The sequence below is a fragment of the Echeneis naucrates genome, chromosome 4, assembly GCF_900963305.1.
Source record: "Echeneis naucrates chromosome 4, fEcheNa1.1, whole genome shotgun sequence".
Classification (NCBI taxonomy): domain Eukaryota; kingdom Metazoa; phylum Chordata; class Actinopteri; order Carangiformes; family Echeneidae; genus Echeneis; species Echeneis naucrates.
Genome location: NC_042514.1, coordinates 22,830,878 through 22,852,217, shown reverse-complemented (window position 1 = coordinate 22,852,217; position 21,340 = coordinate 22,830,878). Strand labels below are relative to the sequence as shown.

The 21,340-nt window shown below is 40.2% G+C and overlaps 1 protein-coding gene across 1 annotated transcript in view; it reads left to right on the top strand.

Moving 5' to 3' along the window:
- Positions 1 to 21,340, top strand: part of gmds (GDP-mannose 4,6-dehydratase) — a 149,138-nt gene that overhangs the window by 12,624 nt on the left and 115,174 nt on the right. Inside the window, exons 2-4 of the mRNA XM_029499573.1 lie at positions 307 to 351; positions 2,447 to 2,534; positions 3,181 to 3,290. Coding sequence (XP_029355433.1) covers positions 307 to 351; positions 2,447 to 2,534; positions 3,181 to 3,290 — 243 coding nt within the window. The remainder of the gene's footprint in view (positions 1 to 306; positions 352 to 2,446; positions 2,535 to 3,180; positions 3,291 to 21,340) is intronic.

The window sequence follows — 21,340 nt, the reverse complement described above, 5'->3', positions numbered from 1 at the left end:
AAATAGTAGTTATTACATCAACCCTTGGTACATTCCTGTCTGCATGTGTCTGTTGGTTACAATGACACATCAGTTTAGGTAAAACTAAAAGCAGAGAGAGAGAGAGTCAGCAAAGGGCCAGCAAAAGTTGACATGGACCTGCGCTGCTACTTTTGTGATATGTGCTCTACCAGAGTGCATCCTGGTAAAATGAATCTTTGACAGCAAATGAAGAGAACAACAAAACCATTCCAATGTAATTGATTTAAAATGTATCTGAAGTGCTGTTTTTTAAGGTTTTAAGCTCTTGCTGTCTTCTGTTTTCAGGATGGTTCCTACCTTGCTGAGTTCCTGCTGGCAAAAGGTTATGAGGTGAGAGAGAAACTCAGACTGCAGACTGGACAATATCAAGACACACACATTTGCACATCCAAATGAATCCAGACACTCATGGTTGCCAACATATGCAAACACACACAAACCTTTGATAGGCAACATCCAGTCAGAGCAGTGTGTGGGAACTCCAGAGGGCTGGTGATGTAATGTGTCAGTAAGCTTCAATAGTGGGCCAACTCGCATCTCACCCCAATAACACCCTTTGTGTAGCTCCGAGCCTGTAAACCCCTCACCCCTGACCCCTGGGTCTGACCATAACAGGGAAATTGCTGTTATTATACGGCCATACAAGTGAGGTCACTAACTTTTAGCTGCTCTAGCATGTATTCACAGGAGCGTGAAGAGTCAACAGCCTGCTGGTGGTTTCAGAGGTTAACGAGCTGTTTCTGATTGACAGAGGCTGCATGTGGGGTTTTCAGACCCCTGACATGCTTCCATGCGGTCAACATGCTTTCCCAAATGTACATGTAGCACCAGGGCTCAGTGTTGTTTTCCTGACAGTCGTAGCATGACTTAATCTCCCTTTAGATGTGTAGCACAAACACACATACCTTCACCCCATAGCAGAGAGGATGTGGACTGGATCCAAGTTGGGGATGCTGATCTGATGTGGGGGAAGGGGCCATTAAAGAGGAGTGCACATGCAAGCAGGAAGTGCACAGTGTATAAAGGAAGTGAGGTCAGGGCGCAGTGTCCTCCCTCTAATGGATTCCCCTTGGATCAGGTCCTGTTATCTTCCCTGAGCAGAGCTTCCTCACACACACACACACACACACACACACACACACATGCAGTACAGATCACAGGCAGAATTAAAAACAAATTGAGCTGCAGCCAGCTGTTGTTGTATCAACTTACAACAGATACAGACCAGTGACAAATTAAAGGAACAACCTGAATAAATGAGCTGACCAACATCTACACAGATGCAGTGCTGCGAGGGAGGGCCATCTGAACACCTAACCTCCTAATGGGTGCAATCTCGCCGAGAATGATAGTGCCATAATCCCTGATAAGTATGCGAACAATGTGAATCACAGGCTGTGGCCTTCATATTTCAAATTTTAGTCAATTTGGACACCTATTGTAGGACTCTCACCATCAATATCATGATCAAAACATCCTCCCTCCAGCAGAATGTAGAATCCAGAGTATTGGAGACTCAGTGTAGTGGAGAGAATTTTGTAAGATAAAATAAGAATTTTCAGCTTTTCTATTGGTTTCTCCTTTAATTTGTCACCTGTCAGTGGAATGTTACTGCAAAGTAACATGGTGTAATGGATGCCTTTTTTCCCCATACATATATACAATTGTGTTTGCGTGCTCCCAGTCATATTTGCTGTCATTCTGTGTACAAAGCCAGGGGATCCAGAGCTGTCACTGCACCACATTACTGAGATACTTTTTATTTGCTATTTATGACCACCCTCTTTGGGATCCAAAGATCTTGTGAAGACAAAAAACTCTTTGCTAACGTAGAATAAGCCGACATGACAGATGAAATGATTAATGGCACGATTCAGACATCCTTATTAAACTGAAGAATTGCAGATCCTTTGCAGCTCACTCAGTTAAATCTCATGGGGTCAATATCAAACAAACAATGAGGAGCAAAATTATTCTTATTCCTATTATTCACAGATTTCGGTTACTGTTTGATGTGGCTATTCAAAGAAGGACAGACTGTGCTGTGAAAATGTGACAATGGCCGAAATGGCCAAAAATGGTTGATCATCCCAATGATCTGTTTGAAATTTGTAGCGTATGCTTAATTTTTTCTGATGTACAGATATAAATATAATATAAGCTGCTAACTGCTAACCTTTGGTAGAAATGAATCTGATCTGAAAGCTGACTTTAATGCATACAGGAAGTGATGAATATTATGATGATGAATATTAATAGTCCAGTGGTGTAAAAATTTTCTCTGTAAGAAATTTTTTTCACAAATGCTAAAACTGTAGTTGTCCACATTGTAGATCTGTTACTGAATATGATCATGTATTTTTGTGACAGACAGCACTGAGAAGTTGATGAAAAGAATTGTCCTTGTGTCTTTTTTTTCTCTCAGGTTCATGGTATTATGCGTCGTTCCAGCTCCTTCAACACTGGTCGCATTGAACATCTTTACCAGAACCCTCAGACACACACCGAGGGGAGTAAGTGTCCCATTTCAGAACTACCAGGAACAATGCCATTCGTGAAGAAGGTTTTAAATATTAACTGTGATGTTACAGATGTGAAATCAAAATTATGTAAATTTGTAATTTTCACAGCCAGCATCTTAAACATAATGATGATCTAGAACATTTTAATGATGATCACTGACCTTCTGTATGACGCGCTGGCATTTCTAGGGAAATTCTCAGTGTCTTCAACACGCCATTTAGTCAGTTTGTCTGTCTTAGTTTCAACTAGAAACACCAATCCTCCACTCATCCTCCAAAACTGACAGCTTCCAGATCAGTAATCATCCAATTTCTTTGGCATCCCTGCCTCTGCAAAACTCTCATCACCAACCTAGACACATTAAACTGTTCTAAACCAGCAGGCTGTTTCCTCTCCAGATCTGCAGGACAACTTCAGGGTGTTGCAGATTTGGGCCGTAAAAATATGCATTCTCTACTTGCACATTGTGTAGACATGTTAGAAAAACATGTCTTAAGAAATTAAATTTAAACTAAAATGTAGTTTATTCATCACCTCTTTTCGCTGTAATTCATAGTCCTTGAATGAAGTATCAAATTTTTGTCTGAGTCACTTTGAAGCACACGAAGAATATTTTTAAATTCTGTTCTCTCTCAGACATGAAGCTCCATTATGGAGACCTAACTGACAGCACGTGTCTGGTGAAGATCATCAACCAGGTGAAGCCGACAGAGATCTACAACCTGGGTGCTCAGAGTCACGTCAAGGTAGAGTGATCCCACCTGCCCTCACATGCATTTCCAGTCACTGTGTTCCTCTGAATCAAGGCCACCTTTTTGTCAGATCCATCCATCCATCCTTCTGCCACTTAATTCATTTCTAGGTCATGGGGGGTGCTGGAGCCAATCCCAGCTCACTCTGGGTGAGGGCAGGATATACCCTGGACAGGTCACCAGTTTTGTCAAATCCTCTGATAAACATTGTTGCCTGTAGCCACTTTGCCTGTGCTTGTTTTAAAGAGGAACCAATGATGTCCGGATAACAGTAAACATGCTATATTCAAAGTAAATTTGAAACCAGAACAGAAGAGAATTAATAGTTACTTGTCACTTCCACACAAGCAGAACTTGTTTCATTTTTACGACATGTTCAACATGGTCCAAATGCTCATTTGACCTGATTCCTGAGAGGTAACTCAGGCTGGCAGAGGTTGTAAACCTTTTACAGATGATGGTTTGATTGAATTTATGATTCACCACAGTCAACAATACGTCTCCATTTTATCTAGATTTCATTCAGGGGCACTCCATCATCACTTGAAGGTTTGGAGAATTTGGTTGTTTTAAGATTTCTCATTGGTGCATTTTCAAGCGCAGAGGAAAATTACCACATTGACATGATTCTTTTCTTGGAATTTATCCAACACAGGGCCACGCGTAGTTCTTAGTAAAATCTTAAATCTCCATTTAGTTCTGGCTTGATCTTTACTAGCTCCTCTAATTATTATCAGAGCTTTTTCGCTGAAAACCTGTGGAGTTGCTGGTGATTTTCTGTGGGGTTGTCTCTGCTGGTTATCTCTGTCATTTGATTCATCTTTGAATGAAAAGTATTGACTTGTAGTATTGCAAGGCATCTGTGAAAATCTGAAATACATTTTCTACGCCTTTGTAAGAAGATTTTCAAAGTTTAACTCAAGATAATAGCCAGCGGCTTCCTGGAAAGAGAAGGGTTATAAAAATTTTCCCATGTTATGAAAAGTTGTCAGCAGTAATTTTGGCTTGCAGTTTATGGGCTTGCACATGCTAAAATGCAACATCCAACACCATCTCCCTCATCAACTGAACTCTCTTTTATGATTTTTATGATAGTAATACAGCCCCCAAATAGCGAGTAAATGAGCCTAATCTACCAAAACCTCTGTCTTTGTCATCTCATTCTGAAACTCAGTGAATGTCACCTCAGTAAAACGTCTTTAAAGGGTTAAACAGCAGCAGATGATGTTTAAAAAAGAAAAAAATGGGACTTTTCTTTCATTTCTGGGAAGTGAGCAGCTCATACGGAGGATGCTGGAGCTGATGGGACAGGAAGTAATGTTTTCTTGGATAGGTCAGTTTGTGCCACAATGTCCCTTTTGTCTCTGAGCTCCATTCTGATCCCAGGAGATCCCTCGGCGCCACCCACACCCCCACCATCCTCCTCCCCCAGCCTCTCCAAACTGGGATCTGACAGAGAGTCTCCAGGCAGCACTGATCCTCCTTCGCCATGGTGGTTTGGGTATGATATAGAGCCAAGAGCTTAGTCAGATCTTAGATAATAAGGCCATTTGTAATGTGAACAGAAGACACTGCTTTTCAATGGTAGCAGTTTCTTAACAAAACCCATGCATTTACAGAGAGATTACAATCATTCTACCAGTTCTGCTGTGTTAAATAAATGCTGAATAAAGCAGGCCAGGTTGTGCATCACCTGACTGAAGGACTAGTTTTGGTGAAACAGTGATTTTAACAAAAGAAGAATAATCCTTCATAAGGACACTTAGTGGTACAATATCTGTAAAAACCAAAATAAAGCAACTTATGTGTTTCTTTGCCTTTATTGCAATTTTAGTAGCGCTAATTTGATTATATAAGAAGTGCTAACACATTCATTTAGCATCTTCTCATAATAAAATTAGCTAATGAGAGGTAAGCAGGAACTAAAGCAGCAGATCCTTCCAAGTATTTGGACATAAAGCAAAACATTGAACTTAAATTTTGAAGTGTGAATGAAAGTTCTTGGGATCATCACAGTTCTGACAATTTATGCTCAGAGGAATGTCAATATCTGCACCACATGGTTTAAAACCATAAACTGTCACTGTTCAGGTGGTCCTGCAGGGAAGCTCAAGGAATCCAAAGTTGGCGGCACGCTCCCTGTGAAGACTGTGAACATACATACAGCATTTAATCCAAATCTGTCCAGAAGTTGTTGAGATACTTCAGCTTGAGCATGCTGTCAGTGTGGCCAAATACTTTAACTAATGATCAAGAAAGGAAGAAAGACAGACGGTGAGAAAAAAAGAAGTGAGTGGGAGAATGAGTGAGAAGGGAGAAGAATGATGACTCCACATCCTTTATGGTCAGAGGCCATGACTCTGCTCCCACCTCCCACGTGGAAGATCATCCACAGGCCACACACACTTAAGAGTGACAGCACATCCTTGTACCTGCATAAGGTTGACTTGTGTTTATTTGTTTCCACACCAGTAAATCTGGCTCTGGTAGTTACTTACCACATGCTGCCCATTGCGAACAGCTGAGCCTGTTGGATTACTGGCAGCAGTGGTGTGGAGCAATTTCCAGTCTGTCCCACCACAGAGGGAAAAGATCACTCACACCAGCTACTCAGTTCTCTCTCTCTCTCCTCACCACTGGTCCAGCTTGTTCATCAGACTCACCCAGGCAATTTGACTTGTCGTATTGGTGTTAGATTGGCTCTCTCTCTCTCTCTCTCTCGCTCGCTCTCTCTGTGAGCATATGGATAACAGAATGGAAGTTTTCTTCTAATGCTGCAGGGGCTTAGGTGGATGGGGAATGGTGGATTGACAGTGGAAGGCCAGAGAGGCAACCAGCTGCAGTATCGAAAACAAACACAACTGAAGAGGGAACTTTATATATTTTCTTTGTGGGTGTTACAGTAGAGGGGCTGATCAGTTTGATCTTTGTGCTCAGGCGTCTTTCTCTAAAGCAATATTCCCGACATTATCATGACCCACAGGAAAGATGTCCAAAGACTTCAGTGTTGGCTTAATTTTTCAGCCCCAGCTTGCTCTGACCAAAGCAGCACCATTTCTGATGTAAATGCATCTTACTAAACTTTTGGCCTAAAGGGAAATTGACCAAATTGGCCATTGCTGTTGAAGTGAATTAATAAGAAGACTAAAATGAATTTAGCTTTTAATGCCTGTTAAATTAATGGTTAAATGTTGACATTTCTAATGTAGTTGGCCTTTAAATAGTGGATGTCCTGTATTGGTTTGAAGTCACTGAGCAATTTTCAGAGATCAAGTACAACGCAGAAAATAGGTTTAAAGACCACACATAATTTATAAGGCAGTTGAATAATTTTAATGTCTTTGTTCGTATTACACAATAACTTGACAATATTAAAAAGAACACAAAGCTCTGAAAAGATAATTTCAATTATTGATGAGTTATATTTCATTTCAAATAATGCTGACTTATTAATTTGGAAACCAGGGTTGTGAAATATGAATGAGCAACAGACCAGAAAGGGGAAGTGCTCTAGGTAATCTGTTAATACAGAATCCCATTGTGTTCTCCAACTGAAGAGCTTCACGGGAAAGCCATGAACAAAAACCCCTCAGTGATGCTCTCTGTGCACGAGTTCTCCCACCTGCAGCTGTCACATGGGACACACAGGGTGATGGGATGAATTATTAACATGCTTTGCGGCTGACATGACGGCAAGAGAGGGGGAGAATGAGGAGAAGGAGGGGAGGGGAGGATCTGTGTGTTAAGAGACAGAGAGGGTTGAAAGCTTTTGGGGCGTGGCTATAGTGAATCAGAAGTGGAGCTTAATGTATTAAATGGCTTCTGAAGACAAAAGCAAATATTACACTCAGGAGACAGACATTCTTCATTTATATCCTGAGGTATCCATCTCCTCAATAAAGACATCATACCATTATCTTCTTACAGCCCTCTCTCTCCCTCCCTCGCTCCCTTTCTCTCTCTATGCATTGGTCTCCCCCATCCGGGTTTGCAGAAGCTCCCACGCTAGAAACACACACAGGATTTAACACGCCTGTTTCCCCATGAAGCTTGGCACTGTTTCTTTGCTGTGTTGATGCGTTTAAAGGCTTAAAGCAGAGACTGTGAAGTCATACACTCATCCACAGACTGTAACACCACTACTTACCAGCTTGTGGACATCTTGGTGTAATGTTAGTAATGTGATTCACTTGTTTTTACTCGCTCCACTTCATCCAATTGTATGTCGTGTGGCTACAAGTTACTGCAGACTGTTCGGACCCAGAATTTCCTGTTTGATTGCTAACTACTTTTTGAATCTGCTCATACAAAGCACAATGTTGCTTTCGCAAATAATTTAATTATTCATCGGCGGCAAACAAAATGCTCTAACAGAGGTTCCGTTGCATTGTCAAGGATCAACATGTGTGAGAAACAATTTTTTTCACAAGACAGATACAATAGATCCCAATACTTTTCTGCTACTCAGGCCAATAGAACAGTAGAAAACCTCATTGGATTACAAAAATGCACTAAGTTTAAAACAAAAGAACTTCTTCATTCTTAAAGAGTTTCTTGAGATATTTAATTCGTAATAACTAACTAATACTAGTAAAGTCTGAAATGTGTGTAATGTTAAAATCTGGTTTGCCAAATTGCAACTTTAAATAAGTGAAGGTTTTTACATCTGAAAACCGTGAAATGTGTGGGAGGGGGGGAATGTGGCGATAGTCTTTCTTTTCGATTTTGTGCTGCACTGTCGCTTGTTCAAGGGTAAAACATCTAAACATCTATTTCCAGCTTATTTGTGTAAAAAAACAAGCAAACTGGCAGAAAAAACCTTTAAAATCTACTTTGTCCTGCAGTGATTATTTTGTCAACGCTAATTTTTCATTCTGCTGTTTCTTGGGTGAAAACCTAAGAAGATTATCACAGATGGTCATTAATACAAACAGGATTTTCGTGTTTGAGAAAGTTTGTGTTCAGGAGTCAGCGGTGATGGTTGTGTAAACACCTCCATGAATGATGAGTGGTCTCTTCTCTGCAGCACTCCACTGGCCTGGTTTACTCACTGTCTGATTGGTGTTTACATTGTGGCCGTCCAATCAGCCGCCAGTTGCACACTCGTGGCGGAGTGTGTATCACACTGGGATAAAGATTTGCCTGGAACCAAAATGAGTGAGTTCCCCATTGAAGTGTGTGTGTGTGTGTTTTTTTTTATTTATTTATTTATTTTTTGACTCTAAGGAGTAATTAGCAACATGAGTGTGGTTTGTATGTTTTTAAGGTGCCATGTTTTCCATTCTTTTGAAACTGTCTATCAGGATCAGAATCCCAGTGGTTTGGCTCCAAAGTGGTGCAGTATAATCGCTGGGTCCTCCATGTATTTTGAATGAGTAGAAACAGGCCTAGGTTGCATTGGTGGCCTGGTAGTCCGCAGCCACAATGGCTCCCCAACAAAGCCAGCTCAATTTTAAAGGTTAGGCCTCCATGCAAGGCAGCCGGCCTCATGTGCACGGGTTAAATATGAACTTTAGCTTAAGAATAGACTTTTCTGTGCCAAAAGAAACACGTCTGCACTTTCCCCATTCAGAGTCAAGGAATGTTTTGCGGTTGTGCTTTTGTGGGTCAGATTTGTTGTTCCACTCATGAGTCAGTTCTTTTTCTGTTTTCCAGCAAGGTTGTAACACATGGAAACATGCAGTTTGGCAAAGGAGGTGGGGAGGGTGGGGTTGGGATAGAGAGGGCTTTTTGAGGTTTTGTAAGTAAGGTAAGTAAATCAGATGAGCCAATAAATGGTATCAGAAAACTAAATATGATTTACTGTAAGTCTGCATCTTAATTCAAACCCCAAATATTCCACATCAACTGTCATGTTCTTGTGACATTGAGAACTCAGAAAAAACTGATTAAATATAGTTTCACCTGTGATTTAGAGATAGATGGCAGCAATGAGCCACTGTCAATGACTGCCCATTCTGTAGGACTCAGTACTTTAAACCAATATCAAACAGCAATAGGTCCTAGTCAGAACTGAGGAAAAATGTGAGCTCAGAAAGTAACATCATAATTTGACTTAAATCAACTGAAAAAATTCGAACATTATATTATTTTTTTGTGTACAGAAGAGCCCACAAAAATTTATGAGAACTGCTTAAATTGTGAATGATAATTGGTGGTGTAATTAACCGAACGTTTTGTAAAAGTTTATTCATTTCAATGCTCAAAACAAACAAAAAAAAAAAAGGTGAACAAAACAACATAACGTCAATAGCTGCCTTAATTCATTAATATATTTTTGCAAAGAACAAAAAGCTAAACAAGATCAAAGATGTGGGTAATGTTTTTTTTTTTTTAGTTAACAGTTATTTGCCAGTCTCTGTTTTGAATCCCTTTAAGATTTATTTATTTATATTGGCAGTCATGTAAAAACATAGGAACAACAGATTGTTATTATTTCACTGTAATGATGTGTTGATCAAATAAAATGAGATTTTGCTCTGTGACATAACCCACATTTTTCACAATTTATTTTGACATTTTATTAACAAAATGATTAATTGATCAATCGGTAAAATAAACATCAGCCTGATCTGTTCTTAGAAATAGCTGAGGGCCCTGCAGGATCTAGTTAAAAGTCTGTAGAGTGCTACTTCTGTAATATCCATAGTCCCTGTAGTCTGGATTTGGTTTTGATTATAGATTTTTTCTCCTCAGCTAGTTCAGGATGAGGCCCTCTACAGGTCAATCTGTCCCATTGCAGGTCCCCTGCAGGTGAGGAGATGGGAAGATGAGACACTCATGTTGATTGATATCCAGCTGGCAATTTCACTTAGAATCAGATTTTGGCTGTCAGAGAAGCATATTATAAAAAGTTAGATTTCAGCTGCATCACTGTGCGTACTCATCTGCTGCATCATCCATTAATCTCTATCTGCTCCCTCATACTTTCTTCCTCCGACTTTGCCTGTTTTCATTCATTCCATTTTTACCTCAGCGACGAGTGACTGACAGTAGCCCGTAGCGTGTTTGTCGTGATCTCAATAAACACATAAAGCTGGGATCATAATCTTAATTAGTGTGCTGTCGTTAGCAACTGCGGAGGGCTGAGGTGAGGAGACGGTAACCAGGGATTACACTAAATATTTATCAGACCCATCAATCTTCTTGTTGCTATGTCCTTTAGGGAGCTGTTTGGCAATAATAATCAGCCTGCCATCTTTATACTGGATGTTCTGTAATGATTTATCTGGAGCTCTGCTGGCTTTTGTAATCAGTGAACAAGGCCTGTTGTGTTTTAAGACATTGGTCATCAGCCAGTTCCAGGTAATCTGGTTTTGTCTGCATCTACCATTGAATGAAAGCCCAAAACTGCAATCAAAGTCACAAGTTGTATGATATTAATCTAATCATTATACCCGCAAATATCAGTATCTATATCCACATGGATGCTTTTGTAGAAGACAGCCTAAAGCAAGGTTTCAATCCATTTTGGGGTTGACAACTAATTTCCTGATTATAGACTGAATTATAGACTGAATGCTTCAGCCAGTTGTGGAAAAGATGTAACCAGCAACAAAATACAGCACTTACTCATCGTTTATAACACATTCTGTATTATATTCTGCTGATCTTGAAAGGAAGAGTTCAGAGCACATTTAAACACATCTTGAGATGAAGTACAAAAGGACAATTAAATTGCATGTGGTAATCTATATATGATAGCAGGGTAATCAGCTCTATAATTTGTAAAAGCTAAACCAAGTAAAACATAAGGAAAGCATAGTAAATGTATTACTGACAAAAGCAATGGAAGAAAAAGATTGAGATTGTTAATTCAAGATGGATGAAGCACATCTGGCATCAAACGATTAGCCGTCTCGATAGTTTTTTAGCAGACTGAAGGCTCTGAGCTGTAATTCGAAGTGAGGTATTGTCTCTAAAAGCCTTTAAAATAATCTGCAAAGGCTGTAGTTTTAACTGAAAACAATAGAAAACCAGAGGTGAAGGCAGGTGCTCCCATTTTGTAACCCAAAAAACTGTGGAGGAAAACAGAAAAAGTAGATTCAGTGTCTTAAATGAGACGATCTGTTCGTCGAAGTACAGGAAGCCATAGACAGCAACTTAGTGCACACTATACCACTAGTTTATCTTAAACCTAACAACATCATATCTGTCATAAAAAATGGTTTTAAAATTATGCACTGTTTCTGCTCTGTTTTGTCACATATTTCTATGTATATGTGGTTTCTGGTGTTAGTTTTTAGTCACCGTTTCCTTTTTTGTTTAAAATACAAAGATGAGTTGGTTATTTGGGAGTTGTGTTAACCCGTTTGTGCGACCATTGCAACTGTACCCAGAAGTCACACATCTTGATTTTATGTTTCATAAAAAGGTTTACTGTAGAAACAGCTGTGTGTGTGCTGTGCAAAACAGACATTTTCTGCCATGGGTCGAGGTGGCGTCTCCAAAACATGTTCAATTAAAATAACTTTGCACAAGAACCTACAGACACACAGCTGAGTTGACACAGATTTATTGTCATTTCTTTTCAGTGTACATACATGGTAGTGTTTACATAGACATTATTGTGTGTACAAAGGGATTCTTGCAAATACACTCACGGAGTGTGACAAGCCAGAAAGGCTGAATGAAGAGGCACAAAAAGACGTGTGGATTTATTTGCACTATTTTTACTTGTTTGTTTCACAAGGTGGCTGCCAAACAGTTTGTTGCGCCAGGAAGGAACTCATAATATCACATTATCTTCAGCTGTCAGCATGTAAATGATGTCTCCTCAAACACCCACTCTAGCTGTGACACTGTGAGAAGATGCAGCTTCATCCAGTACCTCCATAAATAACATAAGCTCATTACTCACAATAAACGCTGTTGTTAATCTGTGAACACAAGACTGCTGCTGCCCACTCTCCACTGTGTGCTCATACCCTCATGGATACAACGCACACCCACCCACATCCGCAAATCCACTACTAACAGTATGTTAGTGTAATCCTGCTGTTTGTTTAGTGTTTTTCTTCCCAGCTTCCCTGCAGTAATGGCTCAGTCCTATACTTCGAACAGTGAATCAACCCCAACTGCTCCAAAACACAACAAAGTTTAGGGCACCTTGAGAAAAATAGGCATCCTAATTGTTATTTCACAATTTATAAATTCCCCTTTCAGAGTGTCACAGTCTGTTAATTTTACAAAAAGCACTGTTCTCTAATTCATTTGGCTCAGACTGTATGTGGGCGTACTCCATGCATTCAAACAAAATCTGTTGGGTAATTCGAAGACTGTGACTATTTTGATAAATCTGGTGTAATGAGTGCTGATCTCATTTGTTTTGATCACATCATGAAAGGATGATGGTGGAAGATAAGCAAGGCGACAGGGGCCAGGAGTTTGTCCTGATTTGTCAATGATTCATTGTAGATAAGAATCTAGATTGGCCCAATTGTTTTAATGAAGATGTTATTGTGCACAGTATTGAACTGGTCTTTATAGCTGCTTTGTGCATGTTGGCTGTTGGCTTGGCCTGTGTGTATTCATGGAAGCTTTAAATAAGGCTGTCATACCTGTAGAGAGGGTTGGGCCAATCTTCCCTTGTCTCCTGTCCGCCAAACAAGGAGGCCTTTATTCTCAGAGAGTGCAAGATATATAGGTGCAAATAACCACTGAGGACATCTGCTCTATGAACTATTCTTCATTCAGACTATTCAGAGTATGTACTCTACTTTGTTTTGCTGCCGCGGGGTATGTGCTGTGGGAGGACAACTCGGTGCATTTCAACCCTCCGGTCGTGTTCACCTCCCGCCCCTTACTTTAGTGTTCCCGGTCAAAATTGACTGTATTAACGGTCTGTATTAACTGCTCTTAAATTAGCACAAAAACCATTTTTCACCACCAAATTTTTATTCAACATTCTTTAGCTGTGAACAATGTCTCAAAGTAGTGTTTAATATGAATTTATAGAATTAGACATAAAATAACTGCAGTGAAAATACAAATAGGCACTGAAAATGTATTACAAAATGAACATGTAATGAAAAACTAAATGGAAAACCACAGACCAAACTCAACATGAAGTCGTGTGCTTGTGCATGTGCGTGTGACACTCAGGTCAGAGTGGGCCTTGCAAACACAGGCATCGCATTTGCAGCATGTCAGTCTTGTTTTGTTGTCTCTAGGGGCACAGAGCTCACAGTGCTTCCTTTTCTGCCCATGTCCTTGTTGGGGGAGAGCAGCCAGGGCAGTGGCTGGGGCTGGGGCTTGCACACTCCTAACCAGACTGGCAGAGGCTGGTGTGTGGGGAATGTGCTGGCGCCTTTGAATAAGAGGAGTCACCAGAGCTTTCCCCAGCTCTGCTAGGAAAAGTCTCCTCTTGAAACTTTTCCCCTGATTCCAGGTTGGGTCGATGGCTGTCCGCACCATATATGCGTTGAAAGCAGACACATCGAGGATGTTGTGGAACAGTGCCACAGGCCAGCGGGCTGTCCTTTGCTTGCAGGTGTATGTACCAGTAAGCTGCAATAAAAGGAACAATAAATAAGTGATTGGGAACAATATTGAATCTGTCGTACACAAAATGCTATGATTCACCTAAATAAAAATAAAATAAAATGCATGATGGATGAAACTTTACATTCCCTTATCAAGGCAGTCAACGTCTCCGTTGTTCTTGTTGTAGTCCTGGATCATAAGGGGCTTCCCGTCCTCTGTGGTGCTGACAGTGAGCTCATCAGGATGACATTGCTATTCTTCTTGGGAACATATGACACAGTGTGTGTGACAGTGAAAGCAAATTTTGACGAGAGTGCCTCTCTTCCTCTGGTCGATACCAGTGCAGGGGGAAGTTCAGGCTTGATCTTCCTCACTGTCCCTACCATGGTGAGCTTTCTTTTCAGCAGCTCCTGACCAAGAGCATATAATGTGAAGAAGTAGTCACATGTGATATTAAGCCCTTGGAGACCGGTTGTCATGTCCAGCACAACACACATGCCCTGGATTTTTTCGGCCCTTCCAGTACTGGGGTTCCCCATGTACACCTGCATATTCCAGGCATAGCTGCTCCTGGCGTCACATGCTGCCCAGATCTTTATTCCATATTTCCCTGGTTTGCTTGGAATGTACACCTTGAAGGAACAGCAATCTCTGAAAGGAACCAGGCGCTCATCAACTGTCACGTCAGGGCCTGGATTGTACAGAAGTGGTAGGCGCTCCACTCACCTGTCCCAAATGTTCCTGATGGCAGTCAGTTTGTCATTTCGCCAGCAGACGGGCTGTGTATGTGTATCAAATCCAATAATTCTTGATTGACATGAAACTGTTGTAAGGACATATAGGCCTCCCAGAATCTGCATCCCACAGACTTTTTGTAGCCTCATTGTTTGAGCGATATACTCCAGCTAAAATCAACAGAGCTATGTAGGCTTGGAGGTCTACCAGGTCGATTTCTCTCCAGGTGTCCCCCAAACACACGCTTCCCCTCCAGGTTTGTCATCTCCAGTAGAATTCCCTCTATGGACTCTGGTAAAAAGAGTTGGAAGCTGGACTTGATGGCATCCACACGAGATGTCACATACCGTGTTAGCCCTGGCGTCATCTTTATGTTTTCCACTCTTGCTCTACTTCCTCTGTCCTGGGGGGATGAAGACCAGAGCAAGTGTCCACTCTTGGACTGGAATGTCTCCTCAGGTGCCTGTTCTTCAGGTGCCTCTCCCTCTTCATCTGTTGACTGGTCAGTCTCCTCAAAGTCTGGATCAAAATCTAGGTTGTCTTCCACTTCGGAGACATCCTCCTCTATCTCTGGTTCAATTTCAGTGCCCTCTTCATCATGTCCAAAAAGCTGGACCAGAACCTCTTTGACAGAGAACTGATTGGTCAGTGGCCTACTCATTGTGCTCAGAGTAAAAGGAGTGCAAGGCAGATGGGTTCACATAACAGACATCTGTCTAGTCTGTGTGAAGATATGATACATTGTTTCATCGGGAAGTTGGTTTACATGGGAGGATCGGCACATAAGCGCGGGAAAGAGATGTGTACCCGCAAAAGACATTGTTCAGTCTGAAATGTGTGTGTGAGTGAGTTGGGGTGATGTGCATGGGGATGTTTTCTGTCTGATGGATGAATATAGTCATTCATTTCCTATGGCGGTCAATTTAGACCGGGAACACCACAGGTGTAACAAGGTTGATTAAAACACTCAAAATTCAATGAAAGAGGTGATCATCACTTTTATATGTTCAAGTGCATAGTGTGGAGGATATCATAAGGTCTTGAGGCAATCAGATGTAAAACACAATATTTATGAGTTTTAAGTTGTAAATCGGTCAGATTTGACCCGAACACGACAGGAGGGTTAAATAATGTCAATGCCGCCAACTCCTTCTGTGCAGTCACCAGATATTTCCATCTGAGTCAGGGTGTGCTTTTGGATATCTTATCATGAGGTGTATATATATATATATTTTTTTTTTTTTTTTTTCGGCCCTGAACAAACTACAAAAACAATTTCTCATCAAATTTTTCCACAAATCACTGACAATGATTCACAGAAGACAGTATTCACATTTATACAAGAATATTCTGTAGCTCAGTTAAACTCAAATAATAAAATTGTATGGAAAAAGTTAATGCTAATGATTTTCTGCATTTTTCACTTACCTAACTTTTTCCCACCCAAAGCACTTGATATTACATGAAACGTGTGATAAATAGACTCCATGGCCTAAAGAATGTGGACACACTGAAGCATGTGGTAGATGTGCTGCCACCATACTTTTCATCAGTAGAGTAGTGGCAGTACTTTTACCCTTTTAACCACGACAGCATCAATGTGGTGCTTAAACAACTTGTGAGCAGTGAGGCTGTCAACAGTTAATGTTACAAAACATATTTGCAGTGTATGCATTATAATTTGGGATTAAGTTGAATGACACACTTTGGCTAAAAGTTTGACATTTTCAGAGCATCAAGTCAGATACATCAAAACTTATAAAAACATCTCGTAACTATGACTTTGATTTTCATGTGAATGGTATTTACAAGCTAGAAACGCACAATTAAATAATCTTGGCCAGCCCTTTGTGGACTTGGCTTTGTGCATTTGGGGCACTGTCATGTTAAAACAGTCATGAAATCTCTCCCCAACTGATGCCACAAAGTTGGAAGCAGACTATTGACTAAAATATCACTGCATGCTGTTGGATTAAGGTTTTCATTACTTGGAACTAATGGGCCTTGGCCAAACCATGAAATACAGCTCTAGACCAAAACTATGTAGCTAAGAATGCCCACATACTTTTACCATAAAGTGCTTACATCTTATCAGAACTAAATGTCATAAAATTATTTAAGATGTCAAACATGGCCCCTAGGCTGGTGCCTTTGTCCAGTAGGTTTCCTGTTGCTAGCTGTTTGAATGGCAATGACAAAAAAATTCTCATTAGTCAAACTATCAGCACTTGCTCATTGCTTTCTCTTGATTGATTTTCACTTTTTCCATCCCAGCTACATAACTTTTCTCTTTTCAAATTTCAAAACATTTTAGCAATATTTCGAGTTCTTTCAGAGGTCAATAGTTTTATTTTGTTGATGTTGTTGTTGTTGTTGTTGTTATTGGAACGACCTTTAAAATAAGTAATTTAAATTAGACTTAATAAGCTTTAAAAGTGCCTCTAAGTACTACAGCGTTTTTTCTTTTAAGCTGTTCAGTGAGCCGAATCATGTTCACATACACTACGTGCATGCTGAGAGAGTTGCTCTTCCTCACAAAGGGAAGAGTACTAAGAAATTTGTTTGTATCAACACCCTCTTTGTTGCACTGTATTAAAGCCTGATTGCTTGCCAATGTTTGCCCTCAGGATATTGTAAGACTGCTGTAAGATTGTTGCTAAGGTCATGATTACTTCTCCTCATTGTCATCATTAGCACAAGCATTGACTGCATCGGTGGGAAATGCCTCTGATAGTGTGAGAAGCTGGTAGTAAAGTGTGATAAATAGCTCCTTGCTCTGCTATGTGCGAACGCCAATTCTGACAGTGGGAAGAATGGATTTCAGTTTTCCACAGTGTGATCAATCATCTGTGCTGGCGTCTGGTGGGGCAGACAGGGTGAGGCTGATGGACATGTGAAGCAGATGAGAACAATGCTGTCAGATGACGCAGATTTCCAAGTGTTCACTTACAACTCAAAACTGCCTTCATCATCACAGTCACATACATCAGCCAAAGGTGGCATAATTATTGCTCACTCACACTCATCTTCTAGCGCTTGTCCATTTTTGGGTCACAGGCATGCTGGAGTCAGTCACAGCCAATGGTCCAGGTGAGGGTGGGATACACCCAAGACACGTCGCCAGTTCATACGAAGGCTAACACATGAACATGGCCAAAGACAACCAACCACTCACACTCACAGTCATACCTACGGACAATTTAGCGTCACCAGTTAACCTAAACATGGTGTCTTTGGGCAGTGGGAGGAAATTGGAGTAACCAGAGGAAACCCACGCAAGCACGGGAGAACATGCAAACTCCTCACAGGAAAGCCCCAAGCCTGGGAATCGAACCCATGACCTTGCTGTTAGGCAATATTACTTAACACTATCCCTTTGGGGCTTCCAGGATGCCAGAGTTGGACATGGACATGCTCATTTTGATTCGAGATTAAAGTCAAAAAGTTTTATTACAAATTTCCTCAATCAAACATTGGTTCTGCTGTTGTGTTTCACATGCACATTCATTGTGACGCACAAACAACATGGAGCGAAGCTCAGAAGAGACGATAACAAAAAGGTAGAAAAAGTCTAAAGTGTGGGAACACATTAAAATAAAAAAATAAATACATAAAAATACAGTACAATATATCCAGTGTGGTATGGAGCTTGTTTAGCACAAGACACAGCTTCAATGATGCAGCATTTCCAGCAGAAACACTCTTGCCTGCATTACTCCTATATAGATATTTTTTTATAATCTTTTATGTATCCTTTTATTTGTTTACTTGTTTGATTTTGGGAGTAATTTTTTCAATTTTTTTCACTTATTGCAATAATGTTTTAATCAAATTAGAGAAAATAACCAATAGATTAATTGATCATAAAAATTATAGCTAATTTTATTATTGTTTTATTATTTAATGAAAGCGTGGCAGGCCCCTTCTCGGGCATGCAAATTGCTTTGGAAAGTGTGCTCTTAGCAAGACCACATTGTAGACATGCTTTAACTGCAGTAAGTGGCCCTGAGATAGGACTGATATCTGTGCACACCCTCCACATGGCTTTTCATCTCTACTTGTGTGCGACTGGACATGCCTGAGGATCCGTGATAATAAGTACCATGTGGGTGTTGTGGGTCTTTTAATTTTTTTTTGTTTGTGTGTTAGCATGCACGAGTACGTCTGCACACAGATACATCTCTTGCCCCTGTTTTGGGGATTTTCTCTTCTTTCTCTGTTGTAGGTGAACTCTTCATATTCAGGATATCAGGGTGTAGCCATCACACAAGGGTTCTCTGACATTCCCCCAAGCATTCCTGCAATTATTAACATAACAATGGGAAAATAGCCGTAGACACACAAACACTGGCCAGGGCAGTATTCACACTTTCCCCTGACCGACCAGTCATTCTGACAGCAATGGCTGTTACAAACACGCAGGCAGGCAGGCAGGCAGGCAGGCAGGCAGGCAGGCAGGCAGGCATCCATCTGCCCACCCACCCATATTCACAGACATCCACCTGGGATTTTGATCTTCCCGTGCTAAATCTCTCCTGTGTCCCTGTGCTGCTAGTATAGTAATATCTGCTCTGGCGCAAAGTGGGTTCTGGGAATCTAACCTCAGAGTGTTTACACATGTGTGGCCAGCACAGGCCACCACCACAGCTAAACATTTACAATAATAGTCTCCAAGTGATGACTGTTGTAATAAAAGTCAAGCTTCTCTGCCAGTCTGTTGCGCTGATCTTATGATGGTCAAATTAAACTACTATGCCTTGTGTGTCGAAAATATGGAACTTAAAACATCCCCTGCTCATCAAAATCCCCAGCAGCGTTGCCATTGCCCACAGTTGTGACAGCAGACCTTTTTTCCAAAATACATTCAGCTGCAGCATGTGAGGGCACTGTGGCGGAATTAGACGGAAGTTGTCTCTTGGTGTGTGTTTTGTGTCTTCTCTGATGATATGCGCAGTGTGGGACTGCAGTATGGGGCTGGTTCATTTGAAGCTTTTCAGACCTGTTACTTGACAAATTTAAGCACTTTTTTTTTCGTATGAAGCATTTTTTTCCAGTTTAACAAAAGAGTCATGAAATGTTTGATGTGGTCCAAACACATGCTGCTTTAGAAGGACTTTGTAAATAAATGAAATGCAATCGGACATTTGAAATAAGCTACTTTTTTTATCCCTTTGTATTTTTTTGTTTAAATCACAAACTTAAGAACAGACACTTAAGTTTCAGAAATTGAATATTACCAAAAAAGTATTGGGTTTCATCCTGTAGCCCTTTAATGTTGGCCGATTATGATTTAACAATATGTTTGAACTTTCATTGTTTATTCTGTAACTCTAATTTAAGGAGAAAGATAGTTATAAATACATATGTATTTTCAACAAATTTTTTTTTTTTTTTTTTTTTTTTTTTTTTTTTAGATTTCTGCCACTGCCAATGTTTGAACCTAAGAATTATTTTTATTATTCATTAATTCAAGTATTTGGTTATTGAGTGAAGTGAAGTAATGAAAAATTTTGAATAGAAAAGCTTATCACAGTTCTTTACTCTCTAAAATAGGAAAACAGCAAAAAACAGCAAAATTTTATCGCAGTCAATTAAGTTTCATGTTTCAATCTCAGTCATGTTTTTGCTTCGCTTTACTGATTCTCATAAGTAAGTAATTCTTATTCTCAGGAATATGAATTAGGTTGAATTATTAAAAAAAACCTTAATAAATATCAAATCATACAGTGATAATTTCTCTCAAGGAACAAACATACTTGCATTTTAATTGATTTTATTTTAATTTACATTAAGTAACTTTTCTAGTGTACTGCAGAAATATTTTGGAGTACTGTATAACGTTCCACAGCTGGTGATACCTCCTGTCGTAGAAACATTTTGGAGTCTGCTGCTGCGTCTCTTCTTTGCTCTGGATTTTGTCTTAACTTGCCTCATTTTGGCAGCTGAGGCCCTGAAGAGCAAACGCGGGAAGGTCTCAGAGCCAGCAGTCTCTCTCTGTCTCTCTCTCTCTCTGACATGTCTTCAGTCTGTGTTTCTGGACCCTGCTCAGGTTTGAGAGATACAAAGACATTACCAAAGTGTCCATCAGCACCTAACTGCTCTAGGGAGAGACCCAACAACAACACACCGATACACACACACACACACACACACACACACACACACACACAGACTCACTGACACAGGGTTAGCTATGGGTAACCATATTGTTGCAGGCTTCTTTTCTCATTTATTGACTCTGACTTGTGGGTTAAGTAAGAAAATATGCCACATCATAACCACATGTGAAGCTGAAATGCTACTGTTCCTTATTTTTCCACATTTATGGATCTCCTTCTGGATGTTAGTGCAGTTACTGTCATTTTAAAGCGTGCTTTAAGTTGAAGCCTTTTCATACTCACATAAATTAGCACTTTGATACCGACTTTCTCATTATTCTGTGCTTAAACACACTAAGAAGAAAATGACACACAGCAAAGCATCTCACTGTTGCCACTGTGTGTACTGTGTGAAATATTTGAAAATTTTAAGTTGCAGTGGAATAAATATAAAGATGGACAATAATCTCTTAACTTTAAGGTGTGTGTCTTATTCCTTTTTATTGGGAATTTAAATTTAGATCACTCATCACCTGACAAATGTGTGAGGGTTTCTGATGAAACTAAAACTGACCTGAAATATTCGTCAAATTTGTGGAACGGGAGCAATAGAAAACAGGTGAAAAAAAGATCACATTTACAAACACAAATCCAATGGTTTCAATAGCTGGAGAGAGAAAGGTTCAGCCATCTTCTCTCTCTGATGATTTGAACCTTGGCTTCAGC